At 40.6% G+C, this 12,955-nt stretch overlaps 1 protein-coding gene across 1 annotated transcript; it reads right to left on the bottom strand.

Annotated features, from left to right (window-relative positions):
• Positions 1-1,759: 1,759 nt before the first annotated feature.
• CCDC97 (coiled-coil domain containing 97) lies at positions 1,760-12,615 on the bottom strand. The gene is made up of 4 exons (XM_059837591.1): positions 12,499-12,615; positions 9,864-10,158; positions 6,745-6,904; positions 1,760-1,977 (listed from the first exon to the last, which is right to left on the bottom strand). The coding sequence occupies exons 2-4, from the start codon at positions 9,973-9,975 to the stop codon at positions 1,869-1,871; spliced, it is 381 nt and encodes a 126-aa protein (XP_059693574.1). The 5' UTR covers positions 9,976-10,158; positions 12,499-12,615; the 3' UTR covers positions 1,760-1,868.
• Positions 12,616-12,955: the final 340 nt, after the last annotated feature.

The raw sequence follows: 12,955 nt of genomic DNA on the forward strand, positions 1-12,955 counted from the left end.
TTTGGGGAATATTTGGGGATTTTTTGGAGTTTTGGGGGGGATTTTTCAGGAATTTTTGGGGGATTTTTTGGGGAATATTGGGGGAATTTTGGGGGATTTTTTGGGAAATTTTGGGGGGAATTTTGTGGGATTTTGGGGGATTTTGGGGGGATTTTTGGGGGAATCTTTTAGGAATTTGTGGGGAATTTTGGGGGGATTTTTTAGGAATTTTGGGGGGATTTTTCAGGAATTTTTGGGGGATTTTTGGGAGATTTTTTAGGAATTTTTTTTGGATTTTTGCGGAATTTTGGGGATTTTTGGGGAATATTTGGGGGATTTTTTTGAGTTTTGGGGGGGATTTTTCAGGAATTTTTGGGGGATTTTTGGGGGGATTTTTTGGGGAATATTGGGGGAATTTTGGGGGAATTTTGGGGAATTTTGGGGAATATTTGGGGGATTTTTTAGGAATTTTTGGGGGATTTTTTGGGAATTTTGGAGGGTTTTTGGGGGAATTTTTGGGGGATTTTTTTGGGATTTTTGGGGAATTTTCTTGGGATTTTTGGGGAATTTTTTGGAAAATCTGGGGATTTTGGGGGAATTTTTGGGGGATTGTTTGGGATTTGTTTAGGATTTTTTGGGGGATTTTTGGGAAATTTTGAGGGGAATTTTGTGGGATTTTGGGGGATTTTTGGGGGGAATTTTTGGGAATCTTGGGAGGAATTTTGGGGTATTTTTTGGGAATTTTGGGGAGGATTTTTTGGGAATTTTGGGGTAATTTTGGGGGGATTTTTTGAGATTTTTGGGGGAATTTTGGTTTTTTTGTTTTAAATTTTGGGGGGATTTTTGGGGAATTTTTTGGGATTTTTTAGGAATTTTTGAGGGATTTTTTGGGGGGATTTTTTGGGAATTTTTTTGGATTTTTTAGGAATTTTTGGGGGAATTTGGGAATTTTGGGGGGAATTTTGAGGGGATTTTTTGGAATTTTGTGGGGAATTTTTTGGGATTTATTAGGAATTTTTGAGGGATTTTTTTGAGGGATTTTTTTGGGTATTTTTGGGTTTTTTTTAGGAAATTTTGGGGGAATTTTGGGGGGATTTTTGGAGGGATTTGTTGAGGGATTTTGGGTGATTTTTTGGGGATTTTTGGGTGATTTTTGGGAATTTCAGGGAGGATTTTTTGGGAATTTTTGGGGTAATTTTGGGGGATTTCTGGAGATTTTGGGGGGGATTTGGGGTGAATTTGGGGGATTTTTGGGGTAAATTTGGGGGGGATGTTGGGGTGAATTTGGGGGATTTTGGGGAGAATTTTGGGGATTTTGGGGTGAATTTGGGGGTGAATTTGGGGGATTTTTGGGGTGAATTTGGGAGATTTTGGGGTGAATTTGGGGATTTTTGGGGTGAATTTGGGGTGAATTTGGGGATTTTGGGGTGAATTTGGGGGATTTTGGGGTTGTATGAAATTTGGGGGATTTTGGGAGGGATTTTTGGGGTGAATTTTGGGGTGAATTTGGGGATTTTGGGGTGATTTGGGGGTGAATTTGGGGGGGATTTTGGGGTGAATTTGGGGGGGGATTTTGGGGGGGTTTTTGGGGTGATTTGGGGTGAATTTGGGGGGGATTTTGGGGTGAATTTGGGGGGGATTTTGGGGTGATTTGGGGGTGAATTTGGGGTGAATTTGGGGGGGATGTTGGGGGAATTTGGGGGGGTTTTGGGGTGAATTTGGGGGGGATTTTGGGGTGAATTTGGGGATTTTTGGGGTGAATTTGGGGGGGGTTTTGGGGTGATTTGGGGGGGATTTTGGGGTGAATTTGGGGGATTTCTGGGGTGAATTTGGGGGATTTTTGGGGTGAATTTGGGGGGTTTTGGGGTGAATTTGGGGGGTTTTGGTGCCTAGAGCAGGGGCGGGGCAGGGCCGGGCTCCTCCTGGTCGAAGTACTGATCCTCCAGGTCCTGGGAGAGCAGATCCAGAGCGTCCAGGTCCGAGTTCCCGTCCACCTGGCTGCACACGGAACCTTCCGGAACAGTCCCAGCTGGGCGGGGGATTTGGGGGGATTTTTGGGGAATTTTTGGGGTTTTTTTTTTTGTGATTTTTTGGGGAATTTTTGTGATTTTTTTGGGATTTTTTGGGGATTTTTTGTGATTTTTTGGGGATTTTTTGTGATTTTTGTTGGATTTTTTGGGGATTTTTTGGGGATTTTTTGTGATTTTTTGGGGATTTTTTGGGGATTTTTCAGAGATTTAAAAAAAAAATTTTTAAATTTTTTGGTTTGAATTATGGAGGATTTAAAAAAAAAATTTAGAACTTTTTTGGGAATTTTGGAGGGATTTTTTGAGGATTTTTGGGCATTTTTCGGAGATTTAAAAACGATTTTGAAATTTTTTTATTTTGAATTTTGGAGGATTTTTAAAAATTTTTATAGGATTTTTTGGGGAGTTTTGGAGAGATTTTATGGCCATTTTTGGGGGATTTTTTTGGTTTTCTTTGATCTTTTTCAGAGACTTTTAAAAATGATTTTGAAATTTTTATATTTTGAATTTTGGAGGATTTTTATAAAGTTTTTTTATGATTTTTTAGGGAATTTTGAAGGGATTTTATGGCCATTTTTTGGGAATTTTTGGGATTTTTTTTGGGATTTTTGGGGATTTTTTGGGGATTTTTTTGGCATTTTTCAGAGATTTTAAAAATGATTTTTAATTTTTTTTTTTTAATTTTGGAGAATTTAAAAAAAATGTTTTTAGAATTTTTTGGGAATTTTGGCTGGATTTTATGGCCATTTTTGGGGATTTTTTGGTGATTTTTTGGGGATATTTTGGCATTTTTCGGAGACTTTAAAAATTAATTTTAAAGTTTTTATTTTGAATTTTGGAGGATTTTTAAAAAAAAAATTTTAGGAATTTTTGGGGAATTTTTTTGGAGATTTTATGGCCATTTTTGGGGATTTTTTGGGGGATTTTTTGGCATTTTTCAGAGGTTTAAAAAATGATTTTTAAATTTTTTTGCTTTGAATTTTCGAGAATCTTTAAAAAGTATTTTTAGGGTTTTTTTGGGGAATTTTAGAGTGATTTTATGGCAATTTTTTGGGGATTTTTGGTGATTTTTTTGGGATTTTTTGGGGATTTTTTTGGCAATTTCAGAGATTTTAAAAATGATTTTCAAATTTTTTTATTTTGAATTTTGGAGGGATTTAAAAAAAATTTTTTTAGGATTTTTTGGGAATTTTGGAGGGATTTTATGGCCATTTTTGGGGGATTTTTGGTGATTTTTTTGGGATTTTTTGGGGATTTTTGGTGATTTTTGGGGGATTTTTTGGCAATTTTCAGAGATTTTAAAAATTATTTTTAAATTTTTTTGTTTTGAATTTTGGAGGATTTTTAAAAGTTTTTTAGGATTTTTGGGGAATTTTGGAGGGATTTTATGGCCATTTTTTGGGGATTTTGGTGATTTTTTTGGGATTTTTTGGGGATTTTTTTGGGATTTTTTGGGGATTTTTTGGCATTTTTCAGAGATTTTAAAAATGATTTTTAAATTTTTTTATTTTGAATTTTGGAGGATTTAAAAAAAAATTTAGGATTTTTTGGGGACATTTGGAGGGATTTTATGGCCATTTTTTGGGGATTTTTGGTGATTTTTTGGGGATTTTTTTGGCATTTTTCAGAGATTTTAAAATGATTTTTAAATTTTTTGTTTTGAATTTTGAAGTGTTTTTAAAAAAAAAATTATGATTTTTTGGGGAATTTCGGAGGGATTTTATGGCCATTTTTTGGGGATTTTTGGTGATTTTTTGGGGATTTTTGGGGATTTTTTGGGGATTTTTCAGAGATTTTTAAAAATAATTTTTAAATTTTTTGGTTTGAATTTTGGAGGATTTTTTAAAAGCTTTTTAGGATTTTTTAGGATATTTTGGAGGGATTTTATGGCCATTTCTTGGGATTTTTTTGGGATTTTTGGGGATTTTTAAAAATGATTTTTAAATTTTTTTGTTTTGAATTTTGAAGGGTTTTTAAAAAAAATTTTTAGGATTTTTTGGGGAATTCTGGAGGGATTTTTTGTGATTTTTGGGGGATTTTTTGGGCATTTTTCAGAGATTTTAAAATGATTTTTAAATTTTTTTATTTTGAATTTGGAGGATTTAAAAAAAAAAAAATTAGGATTTTTTGGGGAATTTTGGAGGGATTTCATGGCCATTTTTTGGGGATTTTTGGGATTTTTGAAGATTTTTATAAATTATAATTTTGAATTTTTTTTTAATTTTGGAGATTTTTTTTCAGGGAAATTTTGGGGGATTTTTTTGATTTCAAAAATGATTATTAATTTTTTTTTTAGGATTTTTTGGAAATTTTTTGGGATTTATTTTGGATTTTTAGGGAAAATTGGGGAAATTTGGTGATTGTTTAAAAGGACTTTTGGCCATTTTTGGGGATTTTTAAAAATTATTTTTAAATTATTTTTTTGGTATTCGGGGGAATTTTTTCAGAATTTTTAGGATTTTTTGGGGAAATTTTGGGGAATTTTTTTGGATTTTTGGGGGGGATTTTTTGGGTTTTTTTGGGGACTTTTTGGCATTTTTTGAGGATTTTTTGGGGTTTTTAATTTTTTTTTAATCTTGGGATTTTTAAAAAATTTTTTGTAATTTTTTAAAATTTCCTGGGAATTTTGGAGGAAATTTGGGAATTTTTGGAGATTTTTTTGGTGATTTTTAAAAGGATTTTTGGCCATTTTTTGGTGATTTTTTGGCAATTTTTTGGAGATTTTTAAAATTATTTTGAAATTTTTTTTTTAAAAATTTTGGGAAATTCTTTTTTGTATTTTTTTTTTAATTTCTGAGATTTTTCTGGAAATTTTGGGGAAATTTGGGGAATTTTTGGGAAATTTTTGGGGAATGTTTGGGGATTTTTTGGGTTTTTTTTACCATTTTTTGGGGGGTTTTTTTGTGATTTTTTTGGTGATTTTCCGTGATTTTTTATAAATTATTTAAAAAAATTTTCTTTGATTTTTTTGGGAATTGTTGGGGGATTTTTTATTTCTTTTTTGGAGAATTTTGAGGGAAATTTTGAGATTTTTTGGGAATTTTTGGGGGAATTTTGGGGGAATTTTTTGGGGTTTTTTGCCATTTTTTAGAGATTTTTTGGTGTCTTTTTGGCATTTTTTGGGATTTTTAAAATTATTTTAAAATTTTTTTTGGAATTTTGGGGGATTCTCTTTTGGATTTTTTGGGAAATTTTTTTTTTTAATTTTTGGGGGAAATTTTGGAGATTTTTTGGGGATTTTTTGGGGGGATTTTTCGGGATTTATAAAAATTATTTTAAAATTATTTTTTAGGATTTTGTTTAGGATTTCTTGGATTTTTTTTTTTAATTTTTGGGGGAAATTTTGGAGATTTTTGGGGGATTTTTTGGTGATTTTTCGTCGCTTTTAAAATTTTTTTTTAAAATTTTTTTTAGGATTTTTTTGGGTTTTTTTTTTAATTTTTGGGAGAAATTTTGGAGATTTTTTGGGGTTTTTTTCTGATTTTTTGGTGATTTTTTGGCATTTTTTCAGGATTTTTGGTTTATTTTTTAAATTATTTTTGGGGTTTTTTTGAAGTGTTTTGGAATTATCTGGGAATTTGGGAATTTCGGGGGAAATTTTAAGAATTTTTGGAGAGATTTTTTTAAAGGATTTTTTATTTCTTAATTTTGGGTTTTTTTGGGTCATTTCAGGGAGTTTTGGGTGTTCCTGAGAGACTTTTTGGGGCATTTTGGGGCCATTTCTGACCTTTTGAGGGTTTTTTTTGGTCATTTTTGGGCAATTTTGGCCATTTTTGAACGGATTTTTTTGGGGATTTTTAAAATATTTGGAATATTTTCGATTTTATTGTTGAATTTTGGGGTTTTTTGGGTCGTTTCAGGCAGTTTTGGGTGTTCCTGAGGGACTTTTTGGGGCATTTTGGGGCCATTTCTGACCTTTTGAGGGGTTTTTTGGTCATTTTTGGGCTATTTTGGCCATTTTTGAACAGATTTTTTTGGGGATTTTTACATTTTGAATATTTTTAGATTTTAATGTCGAATTTTGGGTCATTTCAGGGAGTTTTGGGTGTTCCTGAGGGACTTTTTGGGGCATTTTGGGGCCATTTCTGACCTTTTGAGGGTTTTTTGGTCATTTTTGGGCAATTTTGGCCATTTTTGGACAGATTTTTTTGGGATTTTTAAAATATTTGGAATATTTTCTATTTTATTGTCGAATTTTGGGGTTTTTTGGGTCGTTTCAGGGAGTTTTGGGTGTCCCTGAGGGACTTTTTGGGCCCATTTCTGACCTTTTGAGGGGTTTTTGGTCATTTTTGGGCCATTTTGGCCATTTTTGAACAGATTTCTTTGGGGATTTTTAAAATATTTGGAATATTTTTAGATTTCATTGTTGAATTTTGGGGTTTTTTGGGTCATTTCAGGCAGTTTTGGGTGTCCCTGAGGGACTTTTTGGGGCCATTTCTGAACTTTTGAGGGGTTTTTTTGTCATTTTTGGGCCATTTTGGCCATTTTTGAACGGTTTTTTTTTGGGGATTTTTACATTTTGAATATTTTTAGATTTTAATGTTGAATTTTGGGTCATTTCAGGGAGTTTTGGGTGTTCCTGCTGAGGGACTTTTTGGGGCCATTTCTGACCTTTTGAGGGATTTTTGGTCATTTTTGGGCAATTTTGGCCATTTTTGGACGGATTTTTTTGGGTTTTTTTGCTTCTGACCCTCCTGCCGGGGTTTTGGGGGTGAATTCTGGGGGTTTTGGGGCTCACCTGTAGTCGAAGTCGCCATCCAGGCCCTCGAGGAAGCTCAGGTGCATGCGGGAGGTGAACTCCCGGCGCAGCAGCAGCTCCCGCTCGGCCTCGTCCGGGAGCTGCTCCTCCTCCTCATCTTCCTCCTCATCTTCCTCCTCCTCCTCCTCCTCGTCCTCAGCTGGGGCAGGGAGCAGCACAGACAAGGGGAAAGTCAAAGGGGCCTCGGGAATGGGGAGGAAAAGGGAAAAAATTGGGGAAAGTGGGGGAAAAAATGGGGGAAAATGGGGAAAAATGGGGGGAAATCAGGAGAAAATGGATAAAAATGGGGAGAAAAATTGGGGGGAAAAATCAGGAGAAAAATGGGAAAAAAAAGGGGAGAAAAATGGGGGGAAATCAGGAGAAAATGGGAAAAAATGGGGGAAAAAATGGGGGAGAAAAATGGGGGGAAAATCGGGAGAAAAATTGGGGGGAAAATCAGGAGAAAATGGGAAAAAAATGGGGGGAAAAAATGGGGAGAAAAATGTGGAGAAAATCAGGAGAAAATGGGAAAAAAATGGGGAGAAAAATTGGGGGGAAAATCAGGAGAAAATGGGAAAAAATGGGGAAAAAATGGGGGGAAAATCAGGGAGAAAATGGGAAAAAAAATGGGGAGAAAAATTGGGGGAAAATCAGGAGAAAATGGGAAAAAATGGGGAAAAAATGGGGGGGAAATCAGGAGAAAATGGGAAAAAATGGGGAAAAAATGGGGGGAAAATTGGGAGAAAATGGGAAAAAATGGGGAGAAAATGGGGGGAAATCAGGAGAAAATGGGAAAAAATGGGGAGAAAAATTGGGGGAAAATCAGGAGAAAATGGGAAAAAATGGGGAGAAAAAAATGGGGGAAAATCAGGAGAAAATGGGGAAAAATGGGGAAAAAATGGGGGGGAAAATCAGGAGAAAATACGAAAAAAATGGGAAAAAAATGAGGAGAAAAATTGGAAGAAAATTGGGGGAAAAATCAGGAGAAAATTGGGGGAGAATCAGGAGAAAATGGGAAAGAGAATTGGGAGAAAAAATGGGGGGAAATCAGGAGAAAATGGGAAAGAGTTGGGGGGGAAATCAGGAGAAAATTGGAGAAAAATCAGGAGAAAATGGGGAAAAATGGGAAAAAATTAGGAGAAAAATTGGGGGAAAATCAGAAGAAAATGGGAAAAATGGGAAAAATGAGAAGAAAAATTGGAAGAAAATTGGGGGAAAATCAGGAGAAAATTGGGGTGGAAATTGGGAGAAAATGGGAAAGAAATTGGGGGAAAATCAGGAGAAAATGGGGAAAAAAAGGGAAAAATGGGGGAAAAATTGGGGGAAAATCAGGGGAAAATGGGAAAAAATGGGGAGGAAATTCGAGAAAATTAGAACAAAACACAATGAAAAAAATGCAATGAAAAATCCCCCCCAAAAATGCCAAAAATGGCCCAAAAATCTCAGGGAAATCCCACTAAAAGCCCTTCAATCCCCAAATCCCAAAAATCCCACCCAAAGCCCGGCAAAATCCCAAACAAACCGACCCAGAATCTGAAAATACAAAAAATCCTCACCTGAAATCCCCCAAAAATCCCCCAAAAAATCCCAATAAATCCCCACCCAACCCCCCCAAAATGCCCCAAATCAACCCAAAATCCCAATAAATCCCAAAAATGCCCACCCCCAAATCCTCCAAAATTCCACAAATCAACCCAAAATCCCAAAAACTCCCCACCCAAAATCCCTCAAATTCCAAAATCCCAGTAAATCCCCACCCAAGTCCCCCCCAAATTCCCCCCCAAATCCTCCAAAATCCTCCCAAAATTCCCCAAATCCCCCCAAAAATCCCCAAAATGCCCCAAAATCCCCCCAAAATCACCCCAAATTCCCCAAAATGCTCCAAAATCCCCCCAAAAGTCCCCTAAAACCCCCAAAAATCCCCCAAGTTCCCCCAAAATTCACCCAAATCCCCCCAAAATCCCCCAAATTCCTCCAAAATCCCCAAAATCCCCCCAAAATCTCCAAAATCCCCCCAAATTCCCCCAAATCCCCCAAAATCCCTCCCAAATTCCCCAAAATCCCCCCAAATCCCCCGAAAATTCCCCCCAAATACCCCCCAAAATGCCCTAAAATCCCCCCAAAAGTCCCCTAAAAACCCCAAATCCTTCAAAAAAAAAACCCTCCAAATCCCCCCCAAATCCCCCAAATCCCCCCAAAATCCCCCCAAATCCTCCAAAATCCTCCCAAAATTCCCCCAAATCCCCCCAAAATCTCCTGAAATCCCCCCAAAATCCCCCCAAAAATCCCTAAAAACCCCCCAAAATCCCCCCAAATACCCCAAATCTCCACAAATCCCCCCAAAAATCCCCTAAAACCCCCCAAATCCCCCCAAAATCCCTTCCCAAATGCCCTAATATCCCCCCAAATCCCCCCAAAATTCCCCCAAATCCCCCCAAAATCCCACCCAAAACCCCCCCGAAATCCCCCAAAATGCCCCCAAATACCCCCCAAACCCCCAAAATCCCCCCAAATTCCCCAAATCTCCCCAAAATCCCCCCCAAAAAATCCCCTAAAACCCCCCAAATCCCCCCAAAATCCTTCCCAAATGCCCTAATATCCCCCCAAATACCCCCAAAATCCAAAAATTCCCCCAAATCCCCCCAAATTCCCCCAAAATCCCACCAAAATCCCCCCCGAAATCCCCCCAAAATCTCCCCAAATCCCCCCAATTCCCCCAAAATGCCCTAAAATCCTCCCAAAAATCCCCTAAAACCCCCCAAATACCCCCAAAATCCCCCCCAAATGCCCCCAAATCCCCCCAAAATCCTCCAAAATCCCCCCAAATCCTCCCAAAATCCCCCCCCAATCCCCCCAAAAGTCCCCCCAAAACCCCAAATCCCCCCCAAAATCCCCCCAAATCCTCGAAAATCCTCCCAAAATTCTTCCAAATCTCCCCAAATCCCCTCCAATTGCCCCCAAATCCCCCAAATTCCCCTCAAAAAATCCCCCCCAAATCACCCCAGAAGTCCCCCTAAAAACCCCAAATCCCCCCAAAATCCCTCCAAAATCCCCCCCCAATCCCCCCCAAATCCCCAAATTCCCCCCCCAATTCCCCCAATTCCCCCAGTGCCGGTTACCCTGGGCCCTGTCCAGCGCCTGGAGCAGCAGCTCCCGCAGCTCCCGCGGCTCCCGCAGCTCCCGCGGCTCCCGCGGCCGGCCCGGCGCCGCTTTGGGGCCAATCCGGGCCATTTTCGGGGCCAATCCGGGCCATTTCGGGGCCGCTGCCCGGCGCGGTTTTGGGGGGAATCCGGGCGGTTTCGGGGTGAATCCGGGCGGTTTCGGGGCCGCAGGGAGGGCGGAAGCGGCCGATGTAGTGCTGGAAGAGCGCCGGGGCGCGGAGCCGCATCCGCTCCTCGCTGAAGTAATCGCCCGCTGGAACGGGGGGGAAAAGAGGGGAAATTGGGGGGAATTGGGGGAAATTGGGGAGTTTGGGGGGAATTAGGGGGGATTGGGGGGGAGTTTGGGGGGAAAAATGGGGAATTTGGGGGGATTTGGGGGGAATTGGGGGGGGTTTGGGGGGAAAATGGGGAGTTTGGGGGGAAATGAGGGGGAAATTGGGGGGGAAAAATGGGGAAAAATGGGAATTTTGGGGGGGAAAAATGGGGAGTTTGGGGGGGGAAAATGGGGAAAAATGGGGGGAAAATGGGGGAAAAATGGGGGAACAAATGGGGAGTTTGGGGGGAATTTGGGGGGAATTTGGGGGAAAAAGGGGGGAAATTAGGGGGAAAAAGGGGAAATTTAGGGAGTTTTGGGGGAAATGAGGGGGGAATTTGGGGAAAAAAGGGGAAATTTGGGGGAAATTTGGGAGGAAATGGGGGGAAATTTGGGGGGAAAAAAGGGGAAATTTGGGGAGTTTTTGGGGGAAATTTGGGGAAAAAAGGGGAAATTTGGGGGGAAATTGGAGATAAATGGGGGGAAATTTGGGGGGAAAGGGGAAATTTGGGATAAAATGGGGAAATCTGGGGGGAAAATGGGAAATTTGGGGGAAAAAGGGGGAAATTGGGGGGAAATTTGGGGGGGGAAAGGGGGGAAATTGGGGGGAAAAAGGGGAAATTTGGGGGAAATGGGGAAAATTTCGGGGGAAAATGGGATGAAATGGGAATTTTGGGGAGAAAAAATGGGGAGTTTGGGGGGGAATTAGTGGGGAATTTGGGGAAAAAAAGGGGAAAATTTGGGGGAAATTTGGGGGGAAAATGGGAAAAAAATGGGGGAAATGGGGGAAATTCGGGGGAAAATGGGAATTTTGGGGGAAATTTGGGGGAAATTTGGGGGAAAATTGGGAATTTGGGGGAAAATTGGGGAGAAATGGGAATTTTGGGGGGAAATGGGGGAATTTAGGGAGATTTTGGGGGGGATGGGGAATTGGGGGGAAAATTGGGGGGAAAGTGGGGAAATTTGGGAATTTTGGGGAGAAAAATGGGGAGTTTGGGGGGGAATTTGGAGAAAAAAGGGGAAATCTGGGGGGAAATTGGGGAAATTTGGGGGAAAAAGGGGAAATTTAGGGAGTTTGGGGGAAATTAGGGGGGAATTTGGGGAAAAAAGGGAAAATTTGGGGGGAAATTGGACAAAAATGGGGATTTTGGGGGGGAAATGGGGGAATTGGGGGGGAAAATTGGGAAAAAAATGGGATAAAATGGGAATTTTGGGGAGAAAACTGGGGAATTTGGGGGAAATGAGGGGGAAATTTGGGGGAAAAAAGGGAAAATTTGGGGGGAAATTTGGGATAAAATGGGGGAAATTTGGGTTTAAAGGGGAAATTTGGGGGAAAAAGGGGAAACTGGGGAGTTTTGGGGAGAAATTGGGGAAATGAGGGAAAAAATGGGGATTTTTGGGGGGAGATGTGGGGAAAATTGGGGGGAAATGGGGAAAATTTGGGGAAAATGGGGAAAAATTTGGGGGGAAAATGGGGGAAAATAGGGAAAAATGGGGGGAAATGGGAATTTTGGGGGAAAATGGGGAAAAATGGGGAAAAATGGGGGGAAATGGGAATTATGGGGAAAAAATGGGGGAATTGGGGAGTTTTGGGGGGAAATGAGGGGGGAAAATTGGGAGGGAAACAGGGAAAAAAGGGAAGGAAATGGGGAGAATTGGGAGGGAAAAAGGGAAAATCTGGGGGAAAGTGGGGAAAATTGGGGGGGAAATGGGAAAAATTGGGGCAAAATGGGATAAAATGGGAATTTGGGGGGGAAATTTGGGGGGAAATGGAGGAAAATGGGGAAATTTAGGGAGATTTGAGAGGAAAAATGGGGAAATCTGGGAGGAAAATTGGGGGGAAAATGGGAAAAATTGGGGGGAAATGGGGAATTATGGGGGAAAGGGGGAATTTAGGGAGATTTGGGGGGGAAATGGAGAAATTTGGGGGGAAAATGGAGGGAGAAATGGGGAAAAATGGAGAGAAAAATGAGGAAAAAAAGGGGGAAATGGGGAAAAATGGGAATAAAATTGGTGGAAATGGGGAAAAATGAGAAAAATGGGAATAAATTGGGGGATAATGGGAAATTTGGGGGGAAATGAGGGGAAAAAAGGAGGAAAATGGGGAAAAATCGGGGGGAAGGGAAGAAAATTGGGGGAAAAAAGGAGGAAAACGGGGAAATTTGGGGGGAAAATGGGAAAAATGAGGGGAAAATGGGGAAAAAGGGGGGAAATTTGGGGGAAATGTGGGGTTGATGGACATTTACATTGACATTGACATTTCTATTTCTATTTCTTTACCTTTGATCAGCTCCCTGAGGGCGGCGTAGCGCCGGTTCCTGAGCTGGGTCCGGCCCCGCTGGGGAAGTTTTTGGGGGCCAATTTCGGGGATTTTGGGGCTCCTGGGGGGGGGGAGGGGGCAGCGGGGGGGGTCCATGGGGGGAGGGGTCCCCAAAAAATGGGGGAGGGGTCGCCAAAAAATGGGGGGAGGGGGAACCCAAAAGGTCTCAGAAATTGGGGGGGAGCAAAAATCCCCCTCAGGGACTCCAAAATTCCTCAGGGAGCCCCAAAATTCCCTAAGGAACCCCAAAATCCCTCAGGGAACCCCAAAGTTCCCTAAGGAACCCCAAAAATTCTCTCAGGGAACCCAAAATTCTGTCAGGGAGCCTCAAAATCCCTGAGGGACCCCAGAATCTCCTCAAAGAAGCCAAAAATTCCCTGAAGGAACCCCAAAACTCCCTCAGGAACCTCAAATCCC

The sequence above is a fragment of the Haemorhous mexicanus genome, unplaced genomic scaffold (genome assembly GCF_027477595.1).
Source record: "Haemorhous mexicanus isolate bHaeMex1 unplaced genomic scaffold, bHaeMex1.pri scaffold_180_ctg1, whole genome shotgun sequence".
Classification (NCBI taxonomy): Eukaryota; Metazoa; Chordata; class Aves; order Passeriformes; family Fringillidae; genus Haemorhous; species Haemorhous mexicanus.